The sequence below is a fragment of the Oryzias latipes genome, chromosome 6, assembly GCF_002234675.1.
Source record: "Oryzias latipes chromosome 6, ASM223467v1".
NCBI lineage: Eukaryota > Metazoa > Chordata > Actinopteri > Beloniformes > Adrianichthyidae > Oryzias > Oryzias latipes.
In genome coordinates this window covers 30495233-30515939 of record NC_019864.2, presented here as the reverse complement: position 1 = coordinate 30515939, position 20707 = coordinate 30495233, and the positions used below count along the sequence as shown (strand labels likewise).

The 20707-nt window shown below is 46.7% G+C and overlaps 1 protein-coding gene across 1 annotated transcript; it reads right to left on the bottom strand.

Annotated features, from left to right (window-relative positions):
- Positions 1-1296: 1296 nt before the first annotated feature.
- On the bottom strand, positions 1297-17912 carry LOC101163897 (zinc finger protein 536; the record flags this gene model as incomplete). The annotated part of the gene is made up of 3 exons (XM_011476521.2): positions 1297-1727; positions 9737-10594; positions 16202-17912. Coding segments are annotated over 3 exons (2805 nt in total), but the record flags the coding sequence as incomplete, so codon positions are not given.
- Positions 17913-20707: the final 2795 nt, after the last annotated feature.

Below are 20707 nucleotides of genomic sequence, written 5' to 3'. Positions count from 1 at the left end.
CGATGATTCATATCCAAAATTAAAGTTTTTTCCTCAAGACTTGGCGCCCTTGGTCAACTCACAAGATGGAGCGGTCTGGCCTGATCTGCTCTGACAGATCTCTAAAGCGGTATTGACAGGTATGACGAGCCTCCGATTAGCCAGTCGGCTGGAGGCTCAGACCTTGTCACCTGTCGGGTGGAGAGATGAAGGATGAATGAGCAGAGGATGGCATAGGAGGAAACTTGGGGAGAGGAAGAACAATGGTATCAAGGTTGACTAGATACATACAGAAACAAGAGGCCCATGAAAAACAACATCAGCTGCGAGTCCCCTGCAGACGGATTTGTGAGGAACTCCGTTCCAAAAAGCCCAGGGTTTGAGAATGACAAATGTGTGTCTGAAGAATCTGCGATTGGATCAGGGATTAAGGGGCTGTCGTGTCCCTGATGGGGAGCAGGCAGGAGACAGACAGACTTACAGAGAAGGAGGCTGGAAGGAGGACAGTAAACGGATGTCAGGCTGCCCAGGCAGAGTGGCAGAGTGGGTGGGCTTTGACAGACACGTCTCACACAAGCTGACAGCTCCGTCAATAGCCCCAGGATGGCTGCCCTGATTGACAGCTAGCAGGTGGCGCATGAATGCAGTTGTCAAGCGGACTGTCAGTCAGAGTCACGTCGCCGTGGCTGTCGGGGCCCGGCTGAGCAGGCGCACAGCTGCCCAAGGTGATCTTCGGTGTGCAGGCGGGCTTTTGGCACGAGAGGCTGAGGGAGCGTCGATGGAGCTCGAACCGCCACACATGGCAGAAGCAGCTCCCAGTCATTTTTTTGATTAGGCCTCAGCGAGTAGATTACATAGAAACACACATGGCTGGCTCCACTTTGAGGGGGGAAAAAACCAAAACGTTTGAATGTTCTATCAATGAATCTCTGCAGTTTTTCCTCATTGGCGGTTCCCCTTAATTGAGCATTGTTCCAGCACCAAGGCATGAAGCAAAGGAGTTAATGGGCAATAATTATATGTGAGGGAAGCTTTTTCCCTGGAGTGGAATCCAGAACAAATGGAGGCTCCGATGTGCAACATTCTACTTCATTACATCTGCTGCGATTAAAGGCCCAACATCTGGCACCACATCCTGACAGATAGACAAGACTTCTGGACTGGAAGGAAAATAGAGCCATATTTACAAAAAAAGAAAAAGCAACACAGGTTATTTACTGGATGAAAGAACAAGCGCTTTGAGCGGCCGAGGGCTGGGCTGATAGATCCATACAAACACAGAAAAATCCTCAAATAAATGGCACTGGGTACCGTCGCTACACGTCACATCACAATGGACTTTATTCATATAGGCAGCGTCTTCTGCTACAGATAAATACGTACTGTGGCTCTTCAAGTAAACACTGGAATGTACATCATGGTGTTAAAATTATCTCCATCATCCTAAACCCCTTCAAGGTGAAGCTAAAGCGGGAATCAGAACCGTCTGTATCTGCAGTTGCCATGGCAACATCAAGTCCCACACAGCGATGTGGAGCCGATCTGGTCCCTTCCCGACGCGCCGTCGCCTCCCGCGACACCCACGGGCAGTCTGGGGGGCAGCTGGGGCGCGTGTGAGCGTCGAAGGCGGCGGTCGGGGTAGAGGCTGTTGTCGAAGGGCTTGCGGTGGACGCACAGGACGTGGGTCTTCAGGTTGCCCTTCTGGGACGCGCTGTATGGACAGTACCTGCACTGGAACGGCTTCCGGGCTGAAAGGAAACACAGAGAAATGAGCTCCCAGGCTTTTTCTGATCGGAACTTTACATGGAAATATCCCAAAACTCCCAAAACATCCTTTTCAAAAAGAGTAAACAAAAATACCAAAATACAGGAAGCTTTTGAGTGAAAAAAATCTGCTAATAGAATGAATAGAATTCATCTGATTCCTTAGAGACCCACTACGATGAAAATGGGATTTTTGGTGTTTTTAACATGTTCTTGTTGTCTCTTTCTCATGATGGAGGACAGAGATCAGGAAAATTAAGCTCAAAATTAAATTCCAGAGTATTTCTTCATTCAAGTCACTGTGAGTCGGTGGCAGACAAAAAATAGCATTTAAAAATATGGTTTTTGTGTTGTAGAAATTACGTTGGGGGGGCCACAAGCTCCCTGCTCTGCTCCATTCTGATGCATCCACCTGCAGACAAAAAGATCCATGAACGTCTTTGTTTCCCTCGTCTGAGCTGGAATCTGAATCTACCTGCACGGATGGATGGATTTAATGTCGCTCACTCATTTTGCTGCATCGCTGATGTTAGGTTGGGGGGGTGAGGGGCTGTAAGCTACTGGGAGAGCCTGTAAACAGAGCGCTCTCAGCAAAAAGGTGGGTGAAGGAGGGTGGGGTTGCTCTCACCAACCTCAGAGTTCAATTTCTGATGAACTCCTGCAGAAACTATGTCCTGTGGGCGGCCGTGGTGCAGCTGTAGGGCGGACGACCCCTGATCGGAAGATTTCAGGTTCGATTCCTGCCCGCCCATGTGTTGAAGTGTCCTTGGGCAAGACACTGAACCCCACCTTGCGTCTGGTGGAAGGTGGAGCCACCACCAGTGTGTAAATGGGACTGTGACTATAAAGCGCTTTACAAGTGTTTACCATGTCCTAGAAAACCACACACGCTTCTTGGATTTGACTAAAAACAGCGTAACCATACCTAAAAGACCACTTTGAAAATAGATTAAAAGACGATCGGAGAGGGATTTAAATATATGTAGCAATGTCCCGTCCTTTAAGGGTGAAAACAAATCTTGAGGTAAAAATGTATATGTATATTTATGTATATTTCTCTGGTAATTGGAAATATTAAGTCTTAAAATAAGGGTGTATTTTATAACTTTTAAGTATTTATTCAGTTTTTTTCCCCCAAATATATCTTATTTTAGGAGCTGCAGCAGTCCAAATATCTTTGTTTAAACTATAATCATCTTAAAATTTCACATCTTAAATATTATTTTATTATTATGATCAACCTATATTTAAGCAGGTAAAAGATGTGTCTAAATTCACTCCCTAATCTCTAAATACTAGTGCTGGATTTTCTAGTGCCCTGGATTTTAAAAGCAATTCTGACACCATGATCACTACTTTTTTTTTTTGTTTAAAAAGCGAATATGACATCACCGCTTTCGGGAAGTGAAAATCGAATCAATCTGAGAATTTGACGACATCTGGATTTATGAGTCCACTGTGTTCTGATAGTGAAAATGTTGATTGTTTATTAAAAAATACATATATATACATTTTTTGGCAGAAATTGTTCAAATGCAATGCATTGTGGTCCATATTCTCCAATCTACTGAGCATCGATGCTCACTGGTTTTTTGAATTGTAGATTCGGACAGCACTACAGAATGCACTGTATATCCAACATTGACAAGAGAAAACAATGGCATTGGAGCTTTTACAATTTAAAATTTAAATAAATTTAAAATAGTTTTGTCATAAAAGTTACAAAGTTATAAACCAATTTTGTTAAATGCATTGTGTTGTTTGTCCAATCAAACTTTCCGGTTTCCCCAAATCAAGCAGGTCTGTTTGTCTCCAGACCACTCAGTGAAAGAAAACCGTCAGAGTAATAAAAACTCCTTTCTTTAGATATATTGTTAGAAATGAGATGCTTTCAAGATCAAATGACTCATCAAAATATTTAAGAATTATTGTCAAGTTGTTAGATTTTGCTGACGTTACTAGGAAGTTAGTTTTGTCTCCCATTAAATGAAATAAGATATTTAAACTACAAACAAGACAAAGTTCTTTTTTTAAATCTACATTACAACGTCGCATGTGTTGGAACGCCGGCGGGTTTTAGGGGATGTTTTGAAGGCATTTTTCTGAAATCAGAGTCAGAGTTGTGATTTTTCTTTGTTTTTCAGTAGAAAACTAGAGTGACAAAAGGCTTCAGACAGGAAGCAGGAGGCTGAACACCTCATTGCATCTGTGGGATTCTCAGTTTGTACTTCAAGTGTGTACTCATCAGGGGGATTTTTTATGTATATTGATGTAAAAAAAACTGTGGAAATGATGTGTTTTCCAGGATTCAATCATCTTATTATGAGATTAGGAAAGAATGACTAATGCAGCAGAAATCCCTGACAAACTACTACAAAACAAATCCTGGAAAAGGCTAAAGCTGAGCGAAAAGACATGATCTGAATAACTGTTGGACATTTATGCCAAAGAAAAAGAGCAAAATGAAAGCAAACAGACTGAAGATTTACTAATTCAATCCTCATTTCGGTAGAGTTTATAAAAAACATGATTATTAGCTGACGTATTTTCAACATGAATCCATCCACACACACAGATAAATAAACACCCCCCCACATGTGTTGAGTTGAGGAATGACCGGCGTCTGCAGCTGCGAGGGAGCGCATGCCAAAACTTCCTGTCCGTCCACCTCTTTAGCAGCCGCCGCCGCCGCCGCATCTCCACCACTGTGAGCCCGCACGACACCCGCAAACGCCTTCACCTCCAGAAGTTAATCTGACCTCAGTGAGACACCGAAGCCGGGCCGAGGGCGGAGATCCAAACCAGAACTCGTTTACCTGTCTGCCTCCACGGCCGAGTCGTCGCCTTTTCTATGGAGTTCAGTCCGTCTCAATAATCAGAAATGACCACAACCGGTTTCACAAATACACACGCTTTGATTCACAACTATAGGTTCCTGCAAACATGTCATATAAATTCACAAATGCACATGAAGTGTTTCACAAACATAATGTTGAGGTTCACTTATAAAGTCACAGATCATACGAAGTGTGACAAGTGTACCTCAAAGTTATGTTTGTGAAACAGTTTGAGACTAAATTAACTCCATATATTTCTGCGACGTCGCCTCAAACAAGCACCTTTCCCTTCCCGCTGCGTCCAACACCTCAGTGAGTCACCGTCATGCGCTGATGTCATTTCCTATCGCTTCCCAAAAACTCAGCCCCTTCACCCCCCATGTCTGCTCCCCTCCTCTTCATCAGAGCAGACATCTGTATGCCAGCGAACGCTCACCTCCAACTCTGCATTAAAAAAGTGTGTGTGGGGGGGGTTTAACAGAAGATGTGAGCAATAAAAAGGAACGCTCCATCTGTTGGTGTATAATAACCCGATGGCCGTAAACGCATCACACAAAGACGGGATGAGGCCCGGCACATCTGAATCCCATCAGGACGTCACCGAGCTGCAGCTCCTCCAAATCAAAAGCTTCGTCAAAGTTTGGGAACTTCTCTTGTCTGGCGTCAGCGTCGATCAGAGGAAGTGAAAAACCAGAAAAAGAAGCTGTTCTGTTTTTTTAGCGCATCACTTTCATCCCACCCTCTCAAGTTTCACACATCTGCTGAAACTCGATACACCAAACAGATTTGCAGCCGCCCCGTTTGTGACGGCAGCCAGACACCAGCAGCAACTCTCAGCCTCTCACTAAAGCGCTTCATAATGAGCCGAAAATGTCTCCTGTTTACATGCGCCGCCTGCTTTGTCCCCCTCCCTGCTCGCTCCTCACTTTCCTGTCCGTCCTCCGCAGTCAGCTGTCCTTTGTCTCCTCCCACCAGAGGAGTGGGGAGGTCCAGAGGAGGCCAGCCTACAAATAAGTGCCATTAATCACAGGCCAGAGTCTAATGTAACTAATATTTTACAATTAGAGGAGACAGCAGTGGGATCCCAGCCATCCATCTCTGCGCCACATGATCCTCCATTCACAGGCCGCTCCAACCGCAGCTTCACATCAGACCAGAGCGTGGACTCCACAGCCTTCCCACGTGCACATGCTGCATGTTTGGAGGATTTGGACCCGCTTTCGTGAGATCTCAGCTGCATGGATCTGTCAACAGCGTTTCAGCTGAAATGAGGGAGAACCGCTGGTGTCGGCTTTGAGGTTTTGATCCTCATTACTGACCCACTCTCATGAAAATACTGTTTTTTGCTTTTCTGATGATGGAGGACATTTATTTATGAAGGAAATTCAGCTTAATATTGCATTTCTAAGTATTGGGGGTGTGAGGAGCGAGTGGGTGACGGCCCAAAAGATGTTTGGAGGGGGACTTTAAGAAAAACTGATTTGAAAGAAAAAGAAAAAAAATTTGACTTCTGATGACCCCAAGGGGTCAAACCAGAGAAGGAAAAACCAGATTGTATATTTGAAAAAACAAATTGAAGCCTGGAAAACAGTTTAAAACTCAAAAGTACATGTAAACTCAAAGGACGTATTGAAATGTTTATGATATGTACTTTAAACTTGAAGGTAATGTTAAAAATATTAAAAAATAAATTTAAAATTGAAATAAAAAACTATAAACACTTAATAATAACATTTATTAGTAACAGCAGCTGTTTTGCATTTTCAACTTTTGTTTTTTCATTTCTCTCCTTGTTTGCTTTCAGTCTTCAGTTTTTAATTCCCACTTTGCTCCTAAATGTGCATGGGGGCGGGGCTTTGAGCCCATTGGCTACCCGGACAGGGTTGACATCAGGTGACAGACGGGTGACGTCATTTCCGCTCCAGAACAGCTGTTGTTAAGATAATAAAGGCATATTTACAATCTGGTTCTTCGTTCACCTGAGGCTGATCCTGATTTGACTCCATATAAACGCAGCTGATGAAGCCGGTTCTGATAGAAACCATTCCTAATGTGAAATTATTTTACAGACTTTACCATGTCTTGATATAGTTTTCTGACGTTAACATTTCCTTTTTGCATTAAAAACAAAAATACACCAAACTAAAAGATGGCATAAACCAGAGATTATGGAGTTTTGATGAACCTGGAAGTCTGAGTACAAAGTTGAGACACTTGAAGTTTATTTTATGAAGTATCCTTGAATATAAGTATAGCTAGTATACTTTAGACCATGTAGTGTAAGTAAAATAGATAGAACATAAGAAGTAAATGTCAAGTATACTGCCTCACTTTTAGTACAGTACCTTTACTTTTAGAAAAAAACTAAACTTTTCTGGTTTCACTGAGAAACAGCAAACTAAAGACATTTTTCAGGAGATCAGGACAAACAAAATCAGATCCCAGATAACGGGTAACAATAATTAACTCCTCTTTTTGTAGAAAAGAAAGTCCCGCCTACAGAAACTTTGAGGTCTGCGACGAGCAAAGAAAGTTTTCAGAGTAGAGTATTTGTTGCGTGTCCGTCTGCACCTGTGCACACGTCTTCCTGTGTCGGTGTGCGGCTGTGATGAGAATGAGTCCCGGGCCCAGATAATGACCATGATGACAGTGGCGGGGCCCGCGGGGGCCAGAGGAGCTGAATGGTGACGGATGACACCGGGCTGGGCTCTGATGGCGCACAGACAGTGAGTGATGACTGCACATCCTTCCCAGAGCTCCACCCTTCATTATCTCTATGGGGAGAAGCGCGGCACAAAGGCAGGCCGCGCTGCCCTCTCGCTGCCCTCCAACGACATCTGCTCATGGAGACAGCCGCACAAGCGCTCCTCTTTCACCTCGCTGTCGCTCCATCCATCTCCATCTATGGGGATCTTCCCGGCTTCTTTTCTCTTTCCTTTTCTCTGGTCTGTGTTGGCCCTCTCTGCGGAGGGTACCCAGGGGTCAGACAATGAGATAATGACTCGCCCCTTTCAACCTTTCAAATCAGGGCCCTTTCTCTCCCTCTGCCCTCCGTGTTCTTTCATTCTTAATCCTTTCTTTATCGATCTTCTCATATTCACTCTTTCTCATGCTTCTCCATCTGAAGCCACCAAACAAGCATCAATCTGATTTAATCCCTTCCATTTTTCCCATTTGTCCGCAACTTCAAGTCCCGCTCCGATCATCTTTGGGTTTTTTTTTAAAACAGAGGTATCTTTGAATTAGAATTATGACTTTTTTTAGGCAAAAAAAAAGAAAAAAGTTATTTTTAAGGACAAAGTTTCTGCGGAGCGGCAAGAGTTCATTAGAAGTTCACCTCTGAGTTGTGGGCGGGACTGCTGGTGAGGAGTGAGCCCACCCCCTTCCCATCATCCATCTGTTTACACTCTTTCTTGCTAGCTTACAGCTCCAACCCAACAGTACCAACGCCACAACAATGGCGAGCAACATCAGAGCTGCCCAATGAAAACAAAGATGGATCTATTTGTCTGCAAGCGATGCGTCCGCATGCTGGTGCCCCACCCAAATATGTCACAAAGATGACCTTTTTAACCAGCATTTTGTTTTTATCTGCTCCTGATTCACACAATTTTCTTTATATGTTTCCTCTATTATCAGAATAATTAAAAAAAAAACATGTTGATAGCATTTTCATCAGAGTGAGTCTTGAAGTCATCAATACCAGACTTCCAAACTACTAGAAGCTCCTCTTGTCAGATGTTGGTACATTCCTGCCAGCCACAAGTCCTCCTAACCGCGGCGAATGCCGCCATCTAGTGGCCCATCCTGCACATTGCATGGTCAAGTCAGCACTCGGAGACACAAAGCTCGGTGAGACTAATGAGCATGCAGACAGGTTCAAGCAGAGGTCACCATCTGGCCAATTACCACTGCTGGCACATTGGAGTCGACCTGAACTGTCATCACAAGCACATCACTCCATGTCCAAACTGCCCGGCAATATGTCACCGTGCCACTCCGTGTGCCACACACCGCGGCGAGGACGGGGGCAGCGGGAAGACAGCTCCGTGACAAAGCCACCTGGTCATCTGCGCAGACAGGACAGACTGCGGCGCCACCTGCTTCTCCCTTCACTTTTAGAGGACGCGCCGCGCGGCGTCAATGTCACTTACTCATCTGTGTGGCAGCTTTGACTGACAGCTGTTGAATGCAAATGGGGGGGGCAGATCAATACACAAAGGCGATGGAGGCCAGAAATAGATCAGAGGGATGGTGGATCTACCAAATCCAGAAGATTTCTCATTTACAACAAAAGGAGAAGAAAAAAAAAATGGGGAAACAGTTTGAGGGCTTTGACAGTGGGGGGGGGGGGGTGAAGCGGTTCAGCGTTTTTATAATAACCATCTGTACAATCAAATAGAAAATTACATCTTGCTGTTGGAATCATAAAGAAGGGGAACAGATGTTAATCCCTAATGGAGTTGACAGGCACTTTCCTGTCTTTCACATGAGCATATTGAGTTTCTGAAGAAGGGGGGGGGGGGGGGGATCAGAGGGAAGGTGTATCGTGTTGCACTCATAATACATGCATATCAAAGACCCCAGCTGTTGGATTCCCTCTCCTGAGAGACAGCATTATTAAATCTGCACTCAGCAAGCACATCACACCAGCTCCAGACCCTCAGCCTCTCCATCCGTTTGGCGATTTGTAACCCATCACGCCGGGAGATTGAACCTCGCTTTTAGAGAGTGGAGGGGAATCAATGCCACGCACCTGGGTCTTATTTAGCTCTTATTTGGGAGATCAGAGATAAGATCTGGAAGGAGGAGGAGGGGGAAAAAAGACTCAAGTGCTATAAGTAAAAAGGAAGTGTGCTGTTCATAATTGGCATGCTTCACACACGCTCTTCACACTCCCGCCGCTCGCTGATGAGGGCTGCCGCGCTGCCAAAAACCTTCTTTGGAAGTCTGCGGCATGACAATGTCACATGTCATAAGCAAGAAGGCGGTTTGCCAACTTCTCTCATAGGCTGTGGAGGAGCGAGGCATCTGTCTGCCCATAACGAGGCGGCGCAGAGTGCCCACTAGATGGCAGTAGATCCCTAAAAATGTGGAGCCCCGGTTGGCAAAAAGAGGCAGTGAGCATTTTTGTGTGATCTGGAGGTTCTTCTCACCTGACGCCACATCTTTCTCCGTGTTTCCGTTCAGACCGGCTTGGTGCGCGCTGGTGGGCGCGCCGCTCAGGCTCCCCTGGGACCTGAGGAAGGAGAGCAGGACACCCTGGTGTTGGAGGGGGTCCACGTGGGTCAGACTCTCCAGGGAGGAGGCAGCTCTTCCCCGCTTTAGCTTCCTGTCCGCCTCTAAGTCGGCGCTGGCCTGTCCCGACTCCTTGAGCTCCAGGAGGTCCTGTTTCAGCGTCTTCCACTTGGTGGCGTTGTCATCCTCCTCATCACTTTTGTCTTCTTGGAAGTCACCTTCACAGTCTTGACCTATAGGGGCTGCATTCTGTGAGTTCATCTCCTCGTTTGTTCCCTGCACCAAAAGGTCACGCTGATATGCGGGCCTCTCGCCCAGCTCAGCCGGTGCCTGAGAGGAACCCTGCAGCCCGCGGCTGACGGAGGACGAGAGTCCGTTGTGGAAAAGGCCAGACATCTGCAGGAGGACGGCGGGAGAGACGGCCGAGTGAGAGTCCGGACGCACGGACAGGTCCAGAGGCTCGTACTGGGACTTCCTGGCCTGAGCGCCGTCACCTCCTGCGTCTTGGTCAGAGGCCTCGGACTTCCTGCTGGCCAGCAGGCTCTCCGGGTTGACGTACTGAGCCGTGGCCGGGCTCCAGTCCTCCCTGGATCTGGGTCTGGCTTTGGGGCTGGAGCTCCTGCTGCTGCTGCTGGGCTGCAGCGGGGAGGAAAGATCTCTGCTGTTCTGCCAGTGGGGGACCTGGAAGCGGTCGTGGCGGAAGCCGAGGGAGGCTGAGCGAGCGGCGGAGGCGGCGGCGTAGTCCCCGGAGACTTGACCCCTGAAGACTTTCTCACCTAACACAGAGAAGAACATGAAAGAATCCAAATCGAATCAGGAAAACTCTGCTCATATGAGGCATTCTGACTAGTTTTGCTCTCAATGCTCCAAGACCAGTTGTCTAAACATGAAAAATGTTGCAATCTCACACCAGGCTGAGTTGAATGATTTAAGTGCTGCCCTGCAGTAAATCAAGCTTGTAATCAGCTTTCAGCTCCAGTGATCCATCATCTTACAGTATGGACGCCACCACCGTATGCAATAAATACACCCAAAGACGTTAACAGCAAACAAGATTCTTCCAGAAATAATAAACAGTGAAATTGTTAAGGAGCTAGAACAAGGCAGATGTTGCAGACAAGAGGCTGGTTCCATCAGCGGCAGTAAGTGGGTTTTCCAGTCAGAAATAACCACGTCCAACATGTGAGCGCTTCTGATTAACCACGCCATCCACTCCAGCGCCGTTTATTTTTGCTTCATACTTGAGAAATGGCACATCCAGCGCATAATTCAAAAAGTACAAAGTGTGTTATTGTGGAGAATGACAAAGGGTAATTTTTTCTCATTTCAGCCGGTGAGTAATATCCATCTGGATACAAGATTTGATCTCGCACGCCATAACTTTTAATTAAAGGCAATCTAAATGCCTCCTTCCCTTTGTTTACCTACACTTGCATCCCTATGGCTATCACAGAGGCACCCCGCGGGGTTAAGCACACTCCCCGAGACTGTTTGGAGTCGGTGATAGTCTCAGACCTCCGCCTTGTGCCGCCTTTCAACAGCCCAGCTGTTTCGCTGCCATTCCAATTACAGTAAAAGTCATCTGACGCCATTAAGCCACAAATATTGGCAGTTTATTGCCCAACACTCTCCTGGCATTTGAAGGTCAGGTCATACATTATACTGTGTCTTTTAAGGATGCGTCTGGGATGGGGAGATAAACCCACCACCATTAATTTAATTCTATGCATATTGATGCCTTATTGTTCTTCTTTAATGGACTAATACCTGACTTACAGCGGCGATTCATCCTCGCCACAGAAATATCAATTTCATACCCCTCCAGATCTGACCCCGAGGCTGTTCTCAGAGGTAAATCCAAATCTAATGATCTGTAGTAGCAGCTTCACTTAGTTTCCAACTTTAATAGAGAGTTTTAATAGAGAAACCATCGCTTTCCTGCTGAATGGCGGCAAAACAGAGGCAGTTTCCTCGCAATTACAGTTTACGAAACCGTAAAATAACACCCACACGTTAATTAAATTGAGCTCCACCTTAATGAGATTGAAAAGTCACAGGTGAAATGGAAAAATTGTGCCCTTGAACTAAAGAAGCCCCCCCCGGCTGCTTATGTTTGTGTGTTTTTTCGTTTAAAAAAAATTTGTGGACATCTTGTTCGATTTAATGTCCGCCTACATTAAAAGTGTGCAAGAGCGGGAAACAGACTTCAACGGCTGCCACACCCTTGTCTCCAGTAACAGAAGAAAAAATAAATAAATAAATAAAAATCCAAACGGCCTAATGGAACTCTTTCCGACACGCCATATATCTCAATTATTCTGTGGCTTAAATTACGATGACATTACCGGCCCGCTCCCAACGCAGAAAACACACATATCTGACCTCATCTTTCAGCGTGGACCTTCTTAAGCCCATTTGCCAGCCTTCATGGGAGCGGTAAAACAACACAAAGACTAAAGACTCTGCCTTTTCTCTCCTCCGTTGGATGGGTGCCATCTTTGTGATTGCCTGGTTCATGCTAACTTAATCAGTTTAAGATTTACTTACAGTGCCTAGGCTCACATTATGTGAGGGGAGTAATTTTAGAGCTCAGATTTATCAACCAAAACTCCAATTACTGCATCATTACAAACCCCAGCCTCTCTCACCTAACACAGAGCATCTAATGAAGTGATGCATATGAGCTATCCGTTCCTGCTGCATGCGCCAGGTTGGAGGAAAAGCCTAAATGCAAAGATTAATAAATAAATATTCCATCCGGGAAAGTCTACGGGGGGGAAAAAAAAGCGTGCAACTGGTGATTTATTGGCTACGGAAACGGGCTTAAAGATTTACGGCCGTATATCCCCGTCAATGCAATCACACTCTCACATATTATTTGCTTACACGGGCATTTGGCAGTTATATTGTAGATATCAAACTCTATATACAGCAGAGCGTTGGCTCTGCCTCTCTATATGCATAATCAAGCACCTGAAATGAAAAGCACTGATACATGTTGCCTGGTTTGGTTTAAGATGAAACAGAGTGAGAGTCACACACAAGACTGGTGAGAAAAACAGGGGCACCAGATGTTCTTTGATGTTTATAATAGCATATATTATTAATATTAATTAGACCACATAGTCAATGACGCATTTGGGACGTTTCCAAGTCAATTAAGCCAAATGGCATTCAGGAGACGGTGGAACAATATTTCAAGGCAGGTGTTCAGAACTCCCTGGGTAAATCTTTTTATCTGCATGCTAGGAAAACAAGCATTTTGAGCTTAGTTTGAGCCTCATATCTGCAATAATAATTAAAAAGAGGATTAAAAGACAGAAGTGAGAGGGAGACGGAGGAGCCAACAGGTAATCGAACCAGTCAGACCCACTGATACGTGAGGAAGAGGCGATTGTTCTTAATCCGGGACAGATAAGCAGCTCTCAAAGATGCTTTCACACATCATTCCCCCAAAAAAAGAAAGAGTAGACTGATGCCACTGGAAGGGGCGGATGAGAAGCGACAGCGTGGACCTGCGCTCATGTTACCATCGGCAGGCGCTCATCACCTCGCTCTGTCCCGGACGCTTACAGTAAAAGGGGCATCAATGCAAGAAACACATGAGAGGACAGCATCATTACTTGCTGTCTGCTCATTGACCTTGAGGTTAAGAGCATTGAATGGGACTAATTAATAACTGTCAGCGTATTTGAATTTCTTAAGTTGTTTTTTTCTTGCTCCAGTCTGGGATCTAAGTGGACTAATGTAGGTCAGCGGCCTGCAGCATGTGTCTTTTATGGGTTTGCCACGCTGAGAAGAGAGATTTTTCTTAATCTCACTTCATAATTAAGTAAATTTCCCGACATGGATGTGTGGAGACCGGATGCGCCGCGTCCTCCCTCCATTGAAATCAAAGTGGGATTTCAGCCCAAGATCTAAATCCAGCGCTGCAGCTGAAAGCAGGAGACAAATAAAGGCTCTCCCACTCTGACAGCTAGGACTGTACTATATTTGCAATCCATATTGAGCACATCAATAACTTCATGACCACCATAGGCTGACTATGAATAATGCAGCCAGTAATTCTGGACCAATCAATGCTCCTCAAGCTGAACATCTGGCAGTGGTAATTTTTCCTCAGCATCTCCGCTCGCCTGAATCAGAAAGCAGACTTTTCCCCCTCGCTGTGCTTTTTCTTTCCTCGTGACCATCCAGACAGACTTGATCAGTTACACACACACACACCCTCACACCTCAGAAAAAAAACGTATCCTCGTTATTAAACCCTCATCAAGTGGTGCGTGTTCTCCATATGTGTAGGATTTACCTATCTGTCCTGCAGCAGACCTGTGCGCTGAGCCCGGGCCAACAGCGTGTGATTGTGTTAATTAATCTGTCATTGTGAACGCAGGGAGCAGCTGCAGAGGTCTCTGGGATATATTGTCAGAGCTAAACAATGCGGTGCTAAGCCCCCAGAGTGAGTCTACCATTACACAGAACTAAGAACAGAGAAGGGAGGAGAGGAAGAGGTGTGTGGGGGGGGGGGTGCCTGCAGGATCCATCATTGACTAAAGCAATGACGCCTGACCTTTACAATGAATTAGTTTCCATGCTTAATATTGACTGAAATTAGAGTCTGATACTGAATGTGGCGTCCTAGAAGTCAAATCCTCCGCTATAGCCGGCCGCCATAAATGTTTCTGGAAGTGACACCACATGGTCTGGGAGATAGCAGAGAAGAGGAAAACTACAAAAAAACAAACAAACAGAGCTTGAATATGTTCCTTAAAGAGCAACCAGAGAGGGATTTGGCCATAAAACCACAGACATTTACATGTAAATATGCAGATACTAGTCTGCGTGTACAATACGGAAACAAAAACGTCTAACGGGATTAGGGCCTGATCCATTTATCTCTGCTATACGGACATCATTTAAGAGGATACTGGATCGAATCCCACAAGAACTGTACCCCTGCAACAATGAAAGAAGGGGGTGGGTGGGGGGCTGTGGAGAACTCAAAGTTTGGTCCGTTGTTCCCAGAGCACGTTTGGTAGCTGTACTTTATGCACGCAGGATGCCATGACAAGAAAGGCATCTAACCGTTGAGCCGAATCATCCAAACCACCAGGTGGAAACGAACACTATCAATAAAAATACCAGGTGGTAGATCAAATCATAAAAACCACTGGGTGGTATGTATCAAATCATTAAAAACACCAGATGGCGTGCATTAACATCTTGTGCCCCCGTAGGCAAAGGGGTGGGGATGTGACAGATATAAAATAGAGGGTACTAATTATCCCCACATTTCAACATGATGCCATTATCTTTAAAAGCAACAAAAAGAGCTCATGGATGAAGCTGTCTGCGCTCTGCTGTTGACCCTCATTTCATGTGTAAAAAAGATGAAAAACGGCAGATAATGTGACGTGAAAATGACGAGTTTTGATGGAAAACAAAAACCCAGAATGTCTTGTAATGAAGATGATTAAAGGTTGAAAAGCTTCATCCAACCGCTTACGCCATGGTCACAACTACCCTTACAGGTGGAGACAGGCAGGAGAAAAATGGTAACACCTGCACAAACCTTTAAGATCGTAGACCACTCAGTGAACCCCTACAGAGAAAACATGCATTCTGCTGCGACAGGGCGTAGTGAACACGTATACAACACGTAGGGAATAGGTAGGTGAGACGCAGGCGTGTCGTACAGATTTTTCATTTCTTCAACCCCTCTGTAATCTGTGCGCTGCGCCCGTTAGTGCTGCTCACATGATACATGCGCCCTCCTTGTGTGCAGCCTGTGAAGCTACATTTACGCCGCCCTCAGTTGAAATGACCACGTCCTGTGCAAACCTGAATGAATTCTAATTTCAAAACTCATACAAAAATTTCAACAACAATTTAGTCTCTATGTCTGGCTTGGACGTTTCGCACCAAGCCTCTTCCAGCTGTAGGGGGTGGAAATGCGCTGGTTGACAGTTGAAAAACAAAACAAAAAGAAGAAGCCCCTCCCTGCTTGTCCAGTGTGAACACCATGTGCTAAATGGACCTTTAAGAACTCAGCATTTAGTGTGCTCCTGAACGCGCATCACGGACAGAGTGGAGTTTGTGTGGACGTACGACAGCATCACCTGTATGTCATAAGTGCGTGTAACTTATATTAGTCTTTATGAAAACTTCACAATAAATTTACCACACGTACGACAATGGTACATTCCATTTTCATGACATCCCTCGAGGCAAAACACACCTCCGCTGCCCTTAAGATGCAGCCGCTCCTCTCTACAAGCCTCCACGGATACCCCAAAAAACCCACAGAAGCCGTACAGGTCATGTGACTGTGGCATTAAGCTTTTAAAAAAAACGTGAAAATAAGTTTTTCTGTCCTGATTTACCTGCAGAGGGGGAGGAGGGTTGAAGCGGATGGTCCAGGGCACCACCTGCCTCCATGCTCATCTCTGCCGGCCCTCGGCTTCCCGGTCTGCTGAGTGCTTTGCTGTCCGGGTCACTGAGACCCGGTTTCCCATCATCTCCAGGGAGGCTCCTCTCACTCAGGTAGGAGGAGCATCTCTGCTGCTGCTGCTGGTCTTTAGCACTGAACATTTGCTGCTCAACAGGCAGCCCAGGTGTTATGATCTGCCATCCTGTGAAGGTGCTGCTGTTATTGAGAGCATCTCTAGTGGAGATGACTCTCCGTAGATATTCCATGCTGGTGGAGCTCAGAGGAGGTTGGAGATGATTGAAGCCCAACAGAGAAGAACCGTCTGGATCTGTCAGAGGTCCTGGACCTGACGACATCATCCTCCCTAACATTTCTCTCACCTTCATCTCACTGCCTGCCGTGCTCAACACATGCTGATAATCTGGCAAATCTGCTCGCTCAGACATCAGGAACCTGTTGTGGATGCGTGGGATGTGCTGCGAGTAGATGCTGCTCTGAAGATCCGGCGTGAGGCCTCCCGTGTCGGAGGGAGAGTTGTGGTCACCGGGGAGGCTCTTGGCTGCCAGCTTGTTGAGGTGGACTTTCATATGGTTCTTCAGGAACCAGGGCTCTTTGAAGCGGCGGCCACAGATCTGACAGCAGTGCTCAAAGGAGTCCTTGTGTTTCCTCATGTGACCTTTGAGGAACCAGGCCTGGCTGAAGGTCTGGCCGCACACCTCACAGGGAAATTCACCCGCAGGCTTCCCCTTATCGCCCGTCCCTGCTGGGGGTTTCTGCCCCGAGCCCAGATCTGCAGTTATGTGTGCCATTTCCACGTGCCCGATCAGCTCCTCCTCGTGCGCGGCGGCAAAGTCACACAGGGTGCATTTGTAGGGTTTGTGGAGGATCCGGATGTGGCGCTCCAGCTCCTGCTGCTTCCTGAACTTTCCTTTGCAGAAGGAGCAGCGGAAGCCGCTGGCTTGAGCCTGGAGGGGCTCATCCAGAACGCTTGTCACCTTGGGGAAGGCGGATGCGCTGGGCTGCAGATTTGCTGCAGCAGAGCCGCTGAAGAACAGGGGTTCTGCTGGGACGGCTCCCAGGTTCTGCTTCTGGACCAGTGATGAGGTCTGAGGTTGCTCGCCGCTAACAAGACCCGCCCGCATCTGCCTGTCCCTGAGTATGGCCCGCTCCTCCAGCTCGTGGAGCAGCCTGTTCTCCTCCCGGACCCTCCCGCGGCCTTTACCCAGAATCCCTTGCTTGTGCGTTCGAAGGTGTATCTTCAGGTTTCCTTTCTGTGCGGCCCTGTGGTCGCAGTACGGACACTTGAAGGGCTTCTCGCCCGTGTGCGTGCGCATGTGAAGGGAGAGGATGCTGTTGAAGCGGAAGCGCTTCCCGCACAGCGGACACGGGTACTTCCTGTTCTTGCGGTTGTCCTCCTGGGCAGAAGCGACCTGCGTGACGATGCTCTGGCTGGTGACTCTCAGAAACTGGGAGAGCTCCACCCTGCCGTTCATGCTGCTGAGAATTCTGGCATCCATGATCTGATTGGCCAGAAGCGCCATCTGGCTGTGAGCCGTGTGGGCGAGGGGGGTAATGAAGCCGTGCTCTCGGGGGTCGGGTTGTGTTGCAAAACGCCGGCCAGGGTTATCTTTCTGCGACAGTCCAGAGGACGGCAGTGAATCAAGGCGTCAGCACTTCGTTACAACAGGATGTGGATTCATTCTGTTCACATGAAACCTGCGTTTGCTCCGATCTGTGGAGAGAAGTAAAGAAAACAATAAGTGCAATCTGCCGCAAACATATGCACTATTCAGACAAGTCCAGCAAAAAACGACTGAGGCATGAACAGACGCACGTACTGTCAATCAAACGGGTAAATCTTCACTTCTGCAACAGTTTGTTGTGCCAGTGATGCACCACAAATAGGTCAGGAAATAGAGCAAAGCAGGTTTTAAGTCTGCTCATCCTGTGTTAAGTTTACCTGTGGTTTTAGATTATTGTTGGAGACTGTAAAAAATGCTGATTATGTCTAACCACAAAGGCTTCCTCAACAAATATCTCATCTGTGCTAAAGGGTTAAAGTGAAAATCTTATCTCGATCTCATTTTGAAATGGCGCAACACTGAGTCACAAACAGACATCAAAGCACGTCTGCTGCTTCTTGCCCCCCTTTTTTTTCACAAATCTTTGAAAGACTTTAAAGCAAAGATTAAAGTAAAGAGTTAAGCTTTTTCAGCAGGTCTGCTGCATATTTGAATAAAACCTTTCCTGTGATAATTATGTCACAGGAGTGCAAACAGAAATAAACAAGCTTAATGATGGATGCAAAAAAAGTGAAAGTGCAGTTGAAAGCCCCCCCCCCCCGGCTTCATTTTTTCTCTGACTGCAGCAACAAAACAAAGCTTCAAATTCTCATGGTGCCACAATGGTAGAGGTCACACAGGCACAGCACCAAAGGGCACGGAACAAAGGCCGCACTGTCCACCCTGAATTAACACAGGCTTACATCATCCTGGACTGCAACCTCAGTCAGTCACGAAAATGATGTACACAAAACCTCACAGATAAAAAGTTGGCAGGCAAGGGGGGGACGGGTTTTGTGAGAGCTTGTTCTAAGCATACCAGAAATCAATGTGACCATATGGCGCTGACCTGATCATAACTGACAGGAAAAAGTCTCAGGGTTGTCCTGCGACGGTGGAGATCCACTTTTTGCTTCCCCCCTCCTCCCATTTCCTACTGTCGTTAAAACTATTATTGCATTTGTTGCTATTAAAGTCGTTACCACACAGTAGCCTTGAACATGTAATGCTGCACAGCGCAGCCAATTAGGAATCTGCAACCGGTCAATAATGATTGATCAGGCTGGGCTCTAAAAGGCTCTGCATCTGCAGTGACTTTGGCCGTAAGTGAGCTTCTTTTCCTGAACTCTTCGCCCGCTGTAGCTCCTCCTCGTCAAACAGAAAAAGGAGAAAAATCTACGTTTTCCAGACCAACACTGGGTCTGATCCACCTGCTGCCCCGCACACGTGGAGACGCTGCACACAGACATGAGTGGGCGTGAGCGGAGATCAATGTACGGACGTGGGGCTGACCTAATCATATCTGACAGGGAGAAAGTAAGCCAATGACATTAGCATTTACCGGATCAGATGGAGGAAATGAGTCCTCCTTTAGCATGGAGGAGAGACGCAGCCCCGGCTTCAGGTGTGTTTGCGTGGACAGGAGTCGGGCCGTAAAGTGTCTCCTCTGTCGGAGCACATTAGGCTCTTTTTGGTGACGACTGCATCGGCGCCTGATTGTTATGAAGAACCGTGCCACGGCGCCACTTTGTAGGCGTGGCCACACGCTGACAGGCAAGGAGCAGGTGTGACTTAGCTCAGGCAATAAGGAGGAGGCAAAAATGTAACACACAGAAATGTGGTTAAAGCAGCCAGGGGGGAGCCGCGCATTCAGGATGGTTTTGGATCAACCATTACATTTGTCTCTGCTGCTTCTGCTGCTGCTGCTGCTGCTGCTGCTGCTGCTGCTGCCAGGAAAAGAGGTCTAGTAAAGGATTTAATCAACTGTAGAAGGAGAAATGTAATCATTCTGTTTTGGAGCTCATAGGCAGCTGAGGTGAATGGACAGAAGGCAAAGGGGGTGGGGGGGTTGAAGAATGGACTGATGCCAGGCATGAGGTGTGGCGTTGGAACCATCTCCTCACAGCTAAAGGGTAGTTTGGGTATTTTCTCTGAGCTTCACACCAAAAATATGTGTTCTAGATGAGTAGGTGACGGAAAACAGGAGTGCATGTCGTGCACGTGACCCCAATGAGTGCCTTTGATGGGGGACAGAAATGATCTGACGGTGAGATCTTCCACAGGCAGACGAGGTTAGCATCTACTAGCAAAGACAAATGTCAGATCAAGAGACGTTGGAGAACTTTCTCACAGCTTTTGAGCCCAGATTGATCAAAAATCCTTCATCAAAGACCCACTCCAATGAAAAGGTGTTTTTAACAAGTTCTTGTGGCATTTTTCTGATGAGGAAGGGTTTATAAAGAACATTTCTGGGTATTTTTTATTCAAATCATTGTGCATCAGGAGCAGATGAAAAGCTGCTGTTTGAAAAAGGTCGTATTTGTGACATAGAAAACACTCTGGGCGGGGCCACAACCTCCCTGCCCCGCCCCTTTCTGATCATCCACCTGTCAGACCAACAGATCCATGAACCTCTTTGTTTTCCTGGTCTGAGCTGGAATCTGGATCTAAACTGGACGGATGGACAGATCTAATGTTGCTGCCATTTCTGTTGCACCGCTAACGTCAGGTGTGGGTTGAGAAGGGCTGTAAGCTGGCGAGAGAGCATGTAAAAGGGTGGGTGACGGGAAGGGCGGGTGGGGTTGTTGACAGGTGCACACCTTTCATGTCCATGTGATCCCTACATCCATGTAAGTCCTTCGCTTTCCAGGTTCTGTCCGACCCGTGAGGGGCTGGCA